We start from the raw sequence: 16,033 nt of genomic DNA, 5'->3' as shown, positions 1-16,033 counted from the left end.
GTGAGAGTTCAGAACAACCAGGTCACTACCTACTGTGAGAGTTAAGACCAACCAGGTCGTTACCTACTGTGAGAGTTCAGAACAACCAGGTCGTTACCTACTGTGAGAGTTAAGACCAACCAGGTCGTTACCTACTGTGAGAGTTCAGAACAACCAGGTCGCTACCTACTGTGAGAGTTCAGAACAACCAAGTCCATACCTACTGTGAGAGTTTAGAACAACCAGGTCACTACCTACTGTGAGAGTTCAGAACAACCAGGTCACTACCTACTGTGAGAGTTAAGACCAACCAGGTCGTTACCTACTGTGAGAGTTCAGAACAACCAGGTCGTTACCTACTGTGAGAGTTAAGACCAACCAGGTCGTTACCTACTGTGAGAGTTCAGAACAACCAGGTCGCTACCTACTGTGAGAGTTCAGAACAACCAAGTCCATACCTACTGTGAGAGTTTAGAACAACCAGGTCGCTACCTACTGTGAGAGTTTAGAACAACCAGGTCGCTACCTACTGTGAGAGTTTAGAACAACCAGGTCGCTACCTACTGTGAGAGTTCAGAACAACCAGGTCCCTACCTACTGTGAGAGTTCAGAACAACCAGGTCGCTACCTACTGTGGGAGTTCAGAACAACAAGGTCCTTACCTACTGTGAGAGTTCAGAACAACCAGGTCCCTACCTACTGTGGGAGTTCAGAATAACCAGGTCGCTACCTACTGTGAGAGTTCAGAATAACCAGGTCCCTACCTACTGTGAGAGTTCAGAAGAACCAGGTCGCTACCTACTGTGAGAGTTCAGAACAACCAGGTCACTACCTACTGTGAGAGTTAAGACCAACCAGGTCGTTACCTACTGTGAGAGTTCAGAACAACCAGGTCGTTACCTACTGTGAGAGTTAAGACCAACCAGGTCGTTACCTACTGTGAGAGTTCAGAACAACCAGGTCGCTACCTACTGTGAGAGTTCAGAACAACCAAGTCCATACCTACTGTGAGAGTTCAGAACAACCAGGTCGCTACCTACTGTGAGAGTTCAGAACAACCAGGTCCCTACCTACTGTGAGAGTTCAGAACAACCAGGTCCCTACCTACTGTGAGAGTTCAGAACAACCAGGTCGCTACCTACTGTGAGAGTTCAGAACAACCAGGTCGCTACCTACTGTGAGAGTTCAGAACAAACACACGCCTAACACCCTTGTGTTAGAATCCAGTGCTCCTAATGGTGCTGGAGCAAAAATCCAAATCTGAGAGAAAAAGCGTGATACTCAGCACTCAATGAACTCTTCGAAACACGTTGATCACTTGTATTTCTTGTGGATGTTTGACTTGTAAATCGGAATATAGAAAACTACATTTTAAAGAAAACTGGAAAGCGTTCATCGAGTGCTGAGTGTCACGCTTTTTCTCTACCGCGAGAGTTGGTTTCTTCATGAGAAGACTCCTTGGTGCTCTTCGTTTGACCTTCCTTTATGAATACATAAATCTTTCTATAAAATCTTGAAGGCCATAAATCCATATTATTACTAACCTCCTCTTCTCCTATACAGCTCCTGCTCGAATATTGACCTTCAGTGGTACGGTGACCACCCCATGGATGAGGGATATTGTCCTGCCCTGCAAAGCTGTTGGAGACCCTTCCCCGACAATCAAATGGATGAAGGAAAGGTAACCAGCAACCAAATGTGCCAGAATATGATTCCACCTTATGCTTAAAAAATTGGTAGATCTAACATATTTATAGGGACATTATGTGAAAAATGAGAGATTTTCCACCAAAGTAGGTGGTAACAACGTGGAAGCCTCATATGGAGAACCATTGATGTGAGAGAACATCATGATAATATGGTTACCCAGTTTTGGATTAGGTTATGGAGGGTTTCATTCCACTTTGGAGGACTCATCATCAGATCTCTTAGGTCAACCTGTGATATATAGACCCTGGTGAAGACCAAGACACCTCCATATGAGGTTCTTCTCCATGGGAAGAAGGGTGTCGGAGTGTGCCAGGGCCTACCAAGGATCCTCCATTTCTCTGGGCCTACTCCAGTCATTGTCCACCATTGACCTCGGCTTCAACCTCAATCAGATTTTCAGTAAAATTGCACAATCAGGTTCTAGTTCAAGGTGATTCATGGGTAATTTGTCAGCACTGGATCAATATGGTGACAAATTCCAGTTTTATGGTGACATAGAGCTCCTGACCCTCTGACAGCCGGGTCCTGATATTAGCATCTAGTGGGATCAATACAACATTTATAAGGTTTTGACAGATCCTATGTCTATACGGGGGCCATCAGTGTAGGGTAGAGCTTGTGATATATACATCCACCCCACCGCTACTACTAGATATATGTCCCCTCATCTTCCATATACCGCATTTATATTATAGTATTTCCATTAATATTACATGGAGAACATTTTCCATCATTGGTGACGGTAAATTGAGATACCACTTAAAGGGATCCTCATCGTTGGACAAGTCTTACTTTTAAGATGGCTTTTTTGACGTAACCCTGATTACAAGTATAAGGAAATCTCCAAAGTCATGTAAAAATGAGCAGAGAAGAGTCAAGTTTAGAGGCTGCAGGGAGAGGGTCACTTCAGATGCCCCTATGACTAATGATTGCATTTTTTCAATGTGGGAACTTGGCAATAAGGGTGTATACGGCCCGGGCGTGCACACAGCCACGCGTAGGAGAGAGTAGGAGTGAGCGCTGCTCACCCCTACCCTCTCTATAGAGAAGCAAGTGGCCGGCGCCGTAACACGCTTGTTCACGGCCATGCAGCGGTGAGACAAGATGTGCTCCTAGGGATGTTACCAGAGCCTCTCTGTGCTTTGGTTTCACAGGCAGTTTCACTGTCTCCCCTCTGCTCCCTCAGCACTTCCCCCTCCCACTGCCCGATGTAATGTCACACAGCAGGAGGCGGAAGGTGTTTCTGCACAGAGTAACAGCCTATGAAGCTACAGCACTGAGAAACATCGGTAAAACCCCCAGAGCCCTTTTGCCTCATTAGCATCATTATAAAAGTTGATGTGAGAAGGTAGGAGACCATGGATGACACATATAAGATACCACAGTCCCGGTGCCTGGATCTATGAGTAATGTCCCTGGTTTATCAGGATGGATTTTGATGGCAGATTTCCTTGAAAGGGTGTATGGAAGTGAGAAATGAGTGCAGAGAACAAAGAGCACAGCAGTGTGAGGACACGCCTCCAGTGCATTTGAAGAAGCCACAATCCTGGAATATCAACCCATATTTCACAGTCCTGCTGCTACTAACAGCATAAACAAATGATTACACAGTTCTCCTCGAAAAATAACACTGTCTGCAGAGATAACAGAGCACGGTTCAGCACGGTGTCAGATCAACATCTAAGGCCTTATACTACAAGGCGTATGCCGGTGACGGCGCATCATTCGTGCGTCTGGCGCCTATAAGTCAGCTGCAGCGCGGGGACAGATGGGTCCATTCATCTGCTGGAGCGATCGCCGGCTGCTGAAGAACGCGCTCACAAATATGATGGATGAGCAGCATATGGCAGATATCCAGCGCAGCTCCGAGATTAACTGTATCATTTACTGTTTATCCGAGGAGGCGGAAGACGGAAATGCAAAGTCATGAATCTTTATCGCCTCCTAAGATGTGATAGAAAGACATGAAAATATCCGGAGATGTGAGTAAGAAATGCGTTACCAGGAGGTGTAACCCGTGCGTTACCAGGAGGTGTAACCCGTGCGTTACCAGGAGGTGTAACCCGTGCACTACCAGGAGGTGTAACCCGTGCATTACCAGGGGGTGTAACCCCTGCATTACCAGGAGGTGTAACCCGTGCATTACCAGGAGGTGTAACCCGTGCATTACCAGGAGGTGTAACCCGTGCATTACCAGGAGGTGTAACCCGTGCACTACCAGGAGGTGTAACCCGTGCATTACCAGGAGGTGTAACCCGTGCATTACCAGGAGGTGTAACCCGTGCACTACCAGGAGGTGTAACCCGTGCATTACCAGGAGGTGTAACCCGTGCATTACCGGGAGGTGTAACCCCTGCATTACCGGGAGGTGTAACCCGTGCATTACCGGGAGGTGTAACCCCTGCATTACCGGGAGGTGTAACCTGTGCATTACCGGGAGGTGTAACCCCTGCATTACCGGGAGGTGTAACCCGTGCATTACCGGGAGGTGTAACCCCTGCATTACCAGGAGGTGTAACCCGTGCATTACCAGGAGGTGTAACCCGTGCACTACCAGGAGGTGTAACCCAGTGCACTACCAGGAGGTGTAACCCGTGCATTACCGGGAGGTGTAACCCGTGCATTACCGGGAGGTGTAACCCCTGCATTACCGGGAGGTGTAACCCGTGCATTACCGGGAGGTGTAACCCGTGCACTACCAGGATGTGTAACCCGTGCATTACCAGGAGGTGTAACCCAGTGCACTACCAGGAGGTGTAACCCGTGCATTACCAGGAGGTGTAACCCGTGCATTACCAGGGGGTGTAACCCCTGCATTACCAGGAGGTGTAACCCGTGCATTACCAGGAGGTGTAACCCGTGCACTACCAGGAGGTGTAACCCGTGCATTACCAGGAGGTGTAACCCCTGCATTACCAGGAGGTGTAACCCGTGCATTACCAGGAGGTGTAACCCGTGCACTACCAGGAGGTGTAACCCGTGCATTACCAGGAGGTGTAACCCCTGCATTACCAGGAGGTGTAACCCCTGCATTACCAGGAGGTGTAACCCCTGCATTACCAGGAGGTGTAACCCGTGCATTACCAGGAGGTGTAACCCGTGCATTACCAGGAGGTGTAACCCGTGCATTACCAGGAGGTGTAACCCGTGCATTACCAGGAGGTGTAACCCCTGCATTACCAGAAGGTGTAACCCGTGCATTACCTGGAGGTGTAACCCGTGCATTACCAGGAGGTGTAACCCCTGCATTACCAGGAGGTGTAACCCGTGCATTACCAGGAGGTGTAACCCCTGCATTACCAGGAGGTGTAACCCCTGCATTACCAGGAGGTGTAACCCCTGCATTACCAGGAGGTGTAACCCAGTGCATTACCAGGAGGTGTAACCCCTGCATTACCAGGAGGTGTAACCCCTGCATTACCAGGAGGTGTAACCCCTGCATTACCAGGAGATGTAACCCATGCATCACCAGGAGGTGTAACCCCTGCATCACCAGGAGGTGTAACCCCTGCATCACCAGGAGGTGTAACCCGTGCATTACCAGGAGGTGTAACCCGTGCATTACCAGGAGGTGTAACCCGTGCATTACCAGGAGGTGTAACCCCTGCATTACCAGGAGGTGTAACCCGTGCATTACCAGGAGGTGTAACCCCTGCATTACCAGGAGGTGTAACCCCTGCATTACCAAGAGGTGTAACCCGTGCATTACCAGGAGGTGTAACCCGTGCATTACCAGGAGGTGTAACCCCTGCATTACCAGGAGGTGTAACCCGTGCATTACCAGGAGGTGTAACCCCTGCATTACCAGGAGGTGTAACCCGTGCATTACCAGGAGGTGTAACCCGTGCACTACCAGGAGGAGTAACCCGTGCATTACCAGGAGGTGTAACCCGTGCACTACCAGGAGGTGTAACCCGTGCATTACCAGGAGGTGTAACCCCTGCATTACCAGGAGGTGTAACCCAGTGCATTACCAGGAGGTGTAACCCCTGCATTACCAGGAGGTGTAACCCCTGCATTACCAGGAGGTGTAACCCCTGCATTACCAGGAGATGTAACCCATGCATCACCAGGAGGTGTAACCCCTGCATCACCAGGAGGTGTAACCCCTGCATCACCAGGAGGTGTAACCCGTGCATTACCAGGAGGTGTAACCCGTGCATTACCAGGAGGTGTAACCCGTGCATTACCAGGAGGTGTAACCCGTGCATTACCAGGAGGTGTAACCCCTGCATTACCAGGAGGTGTAACCCGTGCATTACCAGGAGGTGTAACCCCTGCATTACCAGGAGGTGTAACCCGTGCATTACCAGGAGGTGTAACCCGTGCATTACCAGGAGGTGTAACCCATGCATTACCAGGAGGTGTAACCCCTGCATTACCAGGAGGTGTAACCCCTGCATTACCGGGAGGTGTAACCCGTGCATTACCAGGAGGTGTAACCCGTGCATTACCAGGAGGTGTAACCCGTGCATTACCAGGAGGTGTAACCCGTGCATTACCAGGAGGTGTAACCAGTGCACTACCAGGAGGTGTAACCCCTGCATTACCAGGAGGTGTAACCCGTGCATTACCAGGAGGTGTAACCCGTGCATTACCGGGAGGTGTAACCCCTGCATTACCAGGAGGTGTAACCCCTGCATTACCAGAAGGTGTAACCCGTGCATTACCAGGAGGTGTAACCCCTGCATTACCAGGAGGTGTAACCCGTGCATTGCCAGGAGGTGTAACCCCTGCATTACCAGGAGGTGTAACCCAGTGCATTACCAGGAGGTGTAACCCGTGCATTACCAGGAGGTGTAACCCGTGCATTACCAGGAGGTGTAACCCCTGCATTACCAGGAGGTGTAACCCGTGCATTACCAGGAGGTGTAACCCCTGCATTACCAGGAGGTGTAACCCCTGCATTACCAGGAGGTGTAACCCGTGCATTACCAGGAGGTGTAACCCCTGCATTACCAGGAGGTGTAACCCCTGCATTACCAGGAGGTGTAACCCGTGCATTACCAGGAGGTGTAACCCCTGCATTACCAGGAGGTGTAACCCGTGCATTACCAGGAGGTGTAACCCGTGCATTACCAGGAGGTGTAACCCCTGCATTACCAGGAGGTGTAACCCGTGCATTACCGGGAGGTGTAACCCCTGCATTACCAGGAGGTGTAACCCGTGCATTACCAGGAGGTGTAACCCGTGCATTACCAGGAGGTGTAACCCGTGCATTACCAGGAGGTGTAACCCCTGCATTACCAGGAGGTGTAACCCGTGCATTACCAGGAGGTGTAACCCCTGCATTACCAGGAGGTGTAACCCCTGCATTACCAGGAGGTGTAACCCCTGCATTACCAGGAGGTGTAACCCAGTGCATTACCAGGAGGTGTAACCCGTGCATTACCAGGGGGTGTAACCCCTGCATTACCAGGAGGTGTAACCCGTGCATCCTGGAGCCTGACATCAGTGGGATCAGATGAATGAGACACGGATTAGAAACTGCTCATAAGATTCTTCAATGAAAGGGAACCTGTCACCAGACTTTACCCCATTTCCCCATCACATTTCCATTTTTGAATTCCCTTTTTTATATAAAAGATGACAAATAACGCCAATGTGGCAGAGTCCTCAGCCCGATTTTGTATCCACGTTAGAAAATGAGTGATTTGAGAGCAGAGCAGCCTTGGTAACGTTTTACTTCCCTTCTACCAATCGATGTGGAACCTGTGGAAAGTCTGATGTAGTAATCAGAATCTTATGGATACATTGGGTGTCACCGGTCATCAAAACAGCCCAATCAGGAGCCGTGTCCTCCTTATAGGGGTGGTCTGGGATTAAAACTTGTCTACTTTTCTCCAGTAACAGCGCCACACCTGTCCACAGGTTATATATGGTATTGCATGTTTTCCCTATTCACTTAATTAATTAGGCTGCACTACCATACAGAGTCACTGTGACTCCCGATAGGAAGGACCTTAGGACAGGACCGCAGGATTCACCTCTCTAGAGGTCATACAAAAAAGTGGAGAAGGGATGGAGGGTGGGGGCTTATTCACATTACATGTATGAACCATATCTGGACATCATACACAAACATAACGCACCCTGATAATACGAGCTGCATGCAAATAGCCGCATCACATGACACACTATTGTAGGAGGTCATTTGCATATGGAAATTGCTGAGGGTTTGGGGTAGAGGGAGGTGGTCGCTCCCATTGCAGAACATCATCAATCCCAACAGAGTTATTATCTGACAGATATTTACTATAGAAGACCATAGACGGGTGGTGACAGGTGACAGGTCACCGACATGGAAGCAGATGACCTCTAGTAACACATAGGAGTCCACTGCTCGGCCCCAATAGTCAGGAATAACAAGTGACTACATGTGACCCTTCAGACCCAAAGGATTTTGATTGTAATTCCTTTAATTTATGATTTTTGTTTCCTGTGAGGTAGTAACGGGACACCCAGTCTAGTAACGAATGATGGGCGAAGAAGCGTCTACAGCAATGGAAGCTTTATTATCCGCACTGTGAAAGCAGAGGATTCTGGGTATTACAGCTGTTCTGCCTCAAACACCTGGGGATCAGAGGAGATTGTCCTAAATCTGCAGGTTCAAGGTTAGTGGTTCTGCAAGGTATAATACCGCCCCCGTGTACAAGAATATAACTACTATAATACTGCCCCTTATGTACAAGAATATAACTACTATAATACTGTCCCCTATGTACAAGAATATAACTACTATAATACTGCCCCCTATGTACAAGACTATAACTACTATAATACTGCCCCCTATGTACAAGAATATAACTACTATAATACTGCCCCCTATGTACAGGAATATAACTACTATAATACTGCCCCCTATGTACAAGAATATAACTACTATAATACTGCCCCCTATGTACAGGAATATAACTACTATAATACTGCCCCCTATGTCCAAGAATATAACTACTATAATACTGTCCCCTATGTACAAGAATATAACTACTATAATACTGCCCCTTATGTACAAGAATATAACTACTATAATACTGTCCCCTATGTACAAGAATATAACTACTATAATACTGCCCCCGTGTACAAGAATATAACTACTATAATACTGCCCCTTATGTACAAGAATATAACTACTATAATACTGCCCCCTATGTACAGGAATATAACTACTATAATACTGCCTCCTACGTACAAGAATATAACTACTATAATACTGCCCCCTATGTACAGGAATATAACTACTATAATACTGCCCCCTATGTACAAGAATATAACTACTATAATACTGCCCCCTATGTACAGGAATATAACTACTATAATACTGCCCCCTATGTACAGGAATATAACTACTATAATACTGCCCCCTATGTACAAGAATATAACTACTATAATACTGCCCCCTATGTACAAGAATATAACTACTATAATACTGCCCCCTATGTACAAGAATATAACTACTATAATACTGCCCTCTATGTACAAGAATATAACTACTATAATACTACCCCCTATGTACAAGAATATAACTACTATAATACTGCCCCCTATGTACAAGAATATAACTACTATAATACTGCCCCCTATGTACAAGAATATAACTACTATAATACTGCCCCCTATGTACAAGAATATAACGACTATAATACGGCCCCCTATGTACAAGAATATAACTACTATAATACTGCCCCTATATACAAGAATATAACTACTATAATACTGCCCCCTATGTACAGGAATATAACTACTATAATACTGCCCAATATGTACAAGAATATAACTACTATAATACTGCCCCCTATGTACAGGAATATAACTACTATAATACTGCCCCCTATGTACAGGAATATAACTACTATAATACTGCCCCCTATGTACAGGAATATAACTACTATAATACTGCCCCCTATGTACAAGAATATAACTACTATAATACTGCCCCCTATGTACAAGAATATAACTACTATAATACTGCCCCCTATGTACAAGAATATAACTACTATAATACTGCCCCCTATGTACAAGAATATAACTACTATAATACTGCCCCCTATGTACAAGAATATAACTACTATAATACTGCCCCCTATGTACAAGAATATAACTACTATAATACTGCCCCCTATGTACAGGAATATAACTACTATAATACTGCCCCCTATATACAAGAATATAACTACTATAATACTACCCCCTATGTACAAGAATATAACTACTATAATACTGCCCCTATGTACAGGAATATAACTACTATAATACTGCCCCCTATGTACAAGAATATAACTACTATAATACTGCCCCCTATGTACAAGAATATACCTACTATAATACTGCCCCCTATGTACAAGAATATAACTACTATAATACTGCCCCCTATGTACAGGAATATAACTACTATAATACTGCCCCTTATGTACAGGAATATAACTACTATAATACTGCCCCCTATGTACAAGAATATAACTACTATAATACTGCCCCCTATGTACAAGAATATAACGACTATAATACGGCCCCCTATGTACAAGAATATAACTACTATAATACTGCCCCTATATACAAGAATATAACTACTATAATACTGCCCCCTATGTACAGGAATATAACTACTATAATAGTGCCCAATATGTACAAGAATATAACTACTATAATACTGCCCCCTATGTACAGGAATATAACTACTATAATACTGCCCCCTATGTACAGGAATATAACCACTATAATACTGCCCCCTATGTACAAGAATATAACTACTATAATACTGCCCCCTATGTACAGGAATATAACTACTATAATACTGCCCCCTATGTACAAGAATATAACTACTATAATACTGCTCCTATGTACAGGAATATAACTACTATAATACTGCCCCCTATGTACAAGAATATAACTACTATAATACTGCCCCATATGTACAAGAATATAACTACTATAATACTGCCCCCTATGTACAGGAATATAACTACTATAATACTGCCCCCTATGTAAAAGAATATAACTACTATAATACTGCCCCCTATGTACAGGAATATAACTACTATAATACTGCCCCTATGTACAAGAATATAACTACTATAATACTGCCCCCTATGTACAGGAATATAACTACTATAATACTGCCCCCTATGTACAAGAATATAACTACTATAATACTGGCCCCTATGTACAAGAGTATACCTACTATAATACTGCCCCCTATGTACAGGAATATAACTACTATAATACTGCCCCCTATGTACAAGAATATAACTACTATACTGCCCCCTATGTACAAGAATATAACCACTATAATACTGCCCCCTATGTACAAGAATATAACTACTATAATACTGCCCCCTATGTACAAGAATATAACTACTATAATACTGCCCCCTGTGTACAAGAATATAACTACTATACTACTGCTCCTATGTACAAGAATATAACTACTATAATACTGCTCCTATGTACAGGAATATAACTACTATAATACTGCCCCCTATGTACAAGAATATAACTACTATACTGCCCCCTATGTACAAGAATATAACCACTATAATACTGCCCCCTATGTACAAGAATATAACTACTATAATACTGCCCCCTATGTACAAGAATATAACTACTATACTGCCCCCTATGTACAAGAATATAACCACTATAATACTGCCCCCTATGTACAAGAATATAACTACTATAATACTGCCTCCTATGTACAGGAATATAACTATTATAATACTGCCCCCTATGTACAAGAATATAACTACTATAATACTGCCCCCTATGTACAAGAATATAACTACTATAATACTGCCCCCTATGTACAAGAATATAACTACTATAATACTGCCTCCTATGTACAGGAATATGACTACTTTAATACTGCCCCCTATGTACAAGAATATAACTACTATAATACTGCCCCCTATGTACAAGAATATAACTACTATAATACTGCCCCCTATGTACAAGAATATAACTACTATAATACTGCCCCCTATGTACAAGAATATAACTACTATAATACTGCCCCCTATATACAAGAATATAACTACTATAATACTGCCTCCTATGTACAGGAATATAACTACTATAATACTGCCCCTATGTACAAGAATATAACTACTATAATACTGCCCCCTATGTACAAAAATATAACTACTATAATACTGCCCCCTATGTACAAGAATATAACTACTATAATACTGCCCCCTATGTACAAGAATATAACTACTATAATACTGCCCCCTATGTACAAGAATATAACTACTATAATACTGCCCCCTATGTACAAGAATATAACTACTATAATATTGCTCCCTATGTACAGGAATATAACTACTATAATACTGCCCCCTATGTACAGGAATATAACTACTATAATACTGCCCCCTATGTTCAAGAATATAACTACTATACTGCCCCCTATGTACAAGAATATAACCACTATAATACTGCCCCCTATGTACAAGAATATAACTACTATAATACTGCCCCCTATGTACAAGAATATAACTACTATAATACTGCCCCCTGTGTACAAGAATATAACTACTATAATACTGCTCCTATGTACAGGAATATAACTACTATAATACTGCTCCTATGTACAGGAATATAACTACTATAATACTGCCCCCTATGTACAAGAATATAACTACTATACTGCCCCCTATGTACAAGAATATAACCACTATAATACTGCCCCCTATGTACAAGAATATAACTACTATAATACTGCCCCTATGTACAGGAATATAACTACTATAATACTGCCCCCTATGTACAAGAATATAACTACTATAATACTGCCCCCTATGTACAAGAATATAACTACTATAATACTGCCCCCTATGTAGAAGAATATAACTACTATAATACTGCCTCCTATGTACAGGAATATAACTACTATAATACTGCCCCCTATGTACAAGAATATAACTACTATAATACTGCCCCCTATGTACAAGAATATAACTACTATAATACTGCCCCCTATGTACAAGAATATAACTACTATAATACTGCCCCCTATGTACAAGAATATAACTACTATAATACTGCCTCCTATGTACAGGAATATAACTACTATAATACTGCCCCTATGTACAAGAATATAACTACTATAATACTGCCCCCTATGTACAAGAATATAACTACTATAATACTGCCCCCTATGTACAAGAATATAACTACTATAATACTGCCCCCTATGTACAAGAATATAACTACTATAATACTGCCCCCTATGTACAGGAATATAACTACTATAATACTGCCCCCTATGTACAAGAATATAACTACTATAATACTGCCCCCTATGTACAAGAATATAAATACTATAATACTGCTCCCTATGTACAGGAATATAACTACTATAATACTGCCCCCTATGTACAGGAATATAACTACTATAATACTACCCCTATGTACAAGAATATAACTACTATAATACTACCCCCTATGTACAGGAGTATAACTACTATAATACTGCCCCCTATGTACAAGAATATAACTACTATAATACTGCCCCCTATGTACAGGAATATAACTACTATAATACTGCCCCCTATGTACAAGAATATAACTACTATAATACTGCCCCCTATGTACAAGAATATAACTACTATAATACTGCTCCCTATGTACAGGAATATAACTACTATAATACTGCCCCCTATGTACAGGAATATAACTACTATAATACTACCCCTATGTACAAGTATATAACTACTATAATACTACCCCCTATGTACAGGAGTATAACTACTATAATACTGCCCCCTATGTACAAGAATATAACTACTATAATACTGCCCCCTATGTACAAGAATATAACTACTATAATACTGCCCCCTATGTACAAGAATATAACTACTATAATACTGCCCCCTATGTACAGGAATATAACTACTATAATACTGCCCCCTATGTACAAGAATATAACTACTATAATACTGCCCCCTATGTACAAGAATATAACTACTATAATACTGCCCCCTATGTACAAGAATATAACTACTATAATACTGCCCTCTATGTACAAGAATATAACTACTATAATACTGCTCCCTATGTACAGGAATATAACTACTATAATACTGCCCCCTATGTACAGGAATATAACTACTATAATACTGCCCCTATGTACAGGAATATAACTACTATAATACTGCCCCCTATGTACAAGAATATAACTACTATAATACTGCCCCCTATGTACAGGAATATAACTACTATAATACTGCCCCCTATGTACAGGAATATAACTACTATAATACTGCCCCCTATGTACAGGAATATAACTACTATAATACTGCCCCCTATGTACAAGAATATAACTACTATAATACTGCCCCCTATGTACAGGAATATAACTACTATAATACTGCTCCCTATGTACAGGAATATAACTACTATAATACTGTTCATAATGTGTCTTCCTCCTGTAGTCTGTCCCTCTTAGGCAGCAGGGTATATGGTGCGGTATAATAGAGGAGATGTAATCTGCAGTAAGTAGACCATTTATATGGTAATGGTGCAGCCTCTCCTGAGGTGGTGTATACAGATTGCAGAAGCCATTGTTTTGTGCAGTTCTCCCCTCCAGTTGTTGTCGGCAGGTGTCAGCCAGGTGCTGTTTGCACAGATCCAGGAACACAGTGTTATGTGCAGGCATCACTCCATACACACTGCCTCCATTGTCCTTGTGTCATATCCATCACACTGGGACAAGAATGTCAGTCTGTACTTTCTGACACAACTATTACAGTAATTTCATGATCACAATGTCCTGATCATGTAACAAGGAATAACAACGACTGCACAACACGAGCTGCAACGCCATAATAATGTAATATAGTCATGTATCATAGCAGAAAGAGGTCTTCACTCTAATGCTACATTCACACGACCGTATGGAGGACGTATATATGGCCGACGTATATACGGCCGATATACGTCCTCCATAGACGGCAATGGGCGCACGGCGCCCTACGGCAGCGGCACGTGCGGCACCGTACCGCTCCGTACCCGGGAAAAAGATAGGACAGGTCCTATCTTTTCCCGTAATACGGCGCCGTGTGCCATGTTTTCCTATGGAGAGGGGCGGGGGTGAGCTGCGCTCACCTCCTCCTCCTCTCCCCGTACACTGCCGTTGCCCGCTACGTTACGGTACGGGCGGGCAACGGCAGTGTGAATGTAGCCTAATACAGAGATCCATATCACTGTGTACATACATGACATTACTTATCCTGTACTGATCCTGAGTTACATTCTGTATTATACCCCAGAGCTGCACTCACTATTCTGTTGCTGGTGCAGTCACTGTGTACATATATGACATTACTTAGTCTGTACTGATCCTGAGTTACATCCTGTATTATACTCCAGAGCTGCACTCACTATTCTGCTGCTGGTGCAGTCACTGTGTACATACATGACATTACTTATCCTGTACTGATCCTGAGTTACATCCTGTATTATACCCCAGAGCTGCACTCACTATTCTGCTGCTGGTGCAGTCACTGTGTACATACATGACATTACTTATCCTGTACTGATCCTGAGTTACATCCTGTATTATACTCTAGAGCTGCACTCACTATTCTGCTGCTGGTGCAGTCACTGTGTACATACATGACATTACTTATCCTGTACTGATCCTGAGTTACATCCTGTATTATACTCCAGAGCTGCACTCACTATTCTGCTGCTGGTGCAGTCACTGTGTACATACATGACATTACTTATCCTGTACTGATCCTGAGTTACATCCTGTATTATACCCCAGAGCTGCACTCACTATTCTGCTGCTGGTGCAGTCACTGTGTACATACATGACATTACTTATCCTGTACTGATCCTGAGTTACATCCTGTATTATACTCTAGAGCTGCAGTCACTATTCTGCTGCTGGTGCAGTCACTGTGTACATACATGACATTACTTATCCTGTACTGATCCTGAGTTACATCCTGTATTATTCTCCAGAGCTGCACTCACTATTCTGCTGCTGGTGCAGTCACTGTGTACATACATGACATTACTTATCCTGTACTGATCCTGAGTTACATCCTGTATTATTCTCCAGAGATGCACTCACTATTCTGCTGCTGGTGCATTCACTGTGTACATACATGACATTACTTATCCTGTACTGATCCTGAGTTACATCCTGTAAATCTTTTATGTTATATAAAAGTGAAAAACATAACAATAATAAACATAAATCAAGCCATAACTTCTGGCAAAATGCAAAAAAAAAACATAAATATAAACTAAAAGAAACTTACTAAAACCTTCTCCTGGCCCAGCCACACACACACCACACACTTAGCATGAAAACAACCAAAACCTTCACCCAGTC

At 43.1% G+C, this 16,033-nt stretch overlaps 1 protein-coding gene across 7 annotated transcripts in view; it reads left to right on the top strand.

Annotated features, from left to right (window-relative positions):
- Positions 1–16,033, top strand: part of DSCAM (DS cell adhesion molecule) — a 336,141-nt gene that overhangs the window by 221,135 nt on the left and 98,973 nt on the right. For 6 of the 7 annotated variants that reach the window (XM_072138796.1, XM_072138794.1, XM_072138795.1 and 3 more), the window contains 2 exons: positions 1,543–1,660; positions 8,140–8,303. In XM_072138796.1, coding sequence (XP_071994897.1) covers positions 1,543–1,660; positions 8,140–8,303 — 282 coding nt within the window. Of the gene's footprint in view, positions 1–1,542; positions 1,661–8,135; positions 8,304–16,033 lie in introns of those variants that run through there. The other variant, XM_072138799.1, reaches the window with a different exon arrangement.

Source organism: Engystomops pustulosus, chromosome 2, assembly GCF_040894005.1.
Source record: "Engystomops pustulosus chromosome 2, aEngPut4.maternal, whole genome shotgun sequence".
Classification (NCBI taxonomy): Eukaryota; Metazoa; Chordata; class Amphibia; order Anura; family Leptodactylidae; genus Engystomops; species Engystomops pustulosus.
This window is presented reverse-complemented; position numbering and strand designations above follow the sequence as displayed.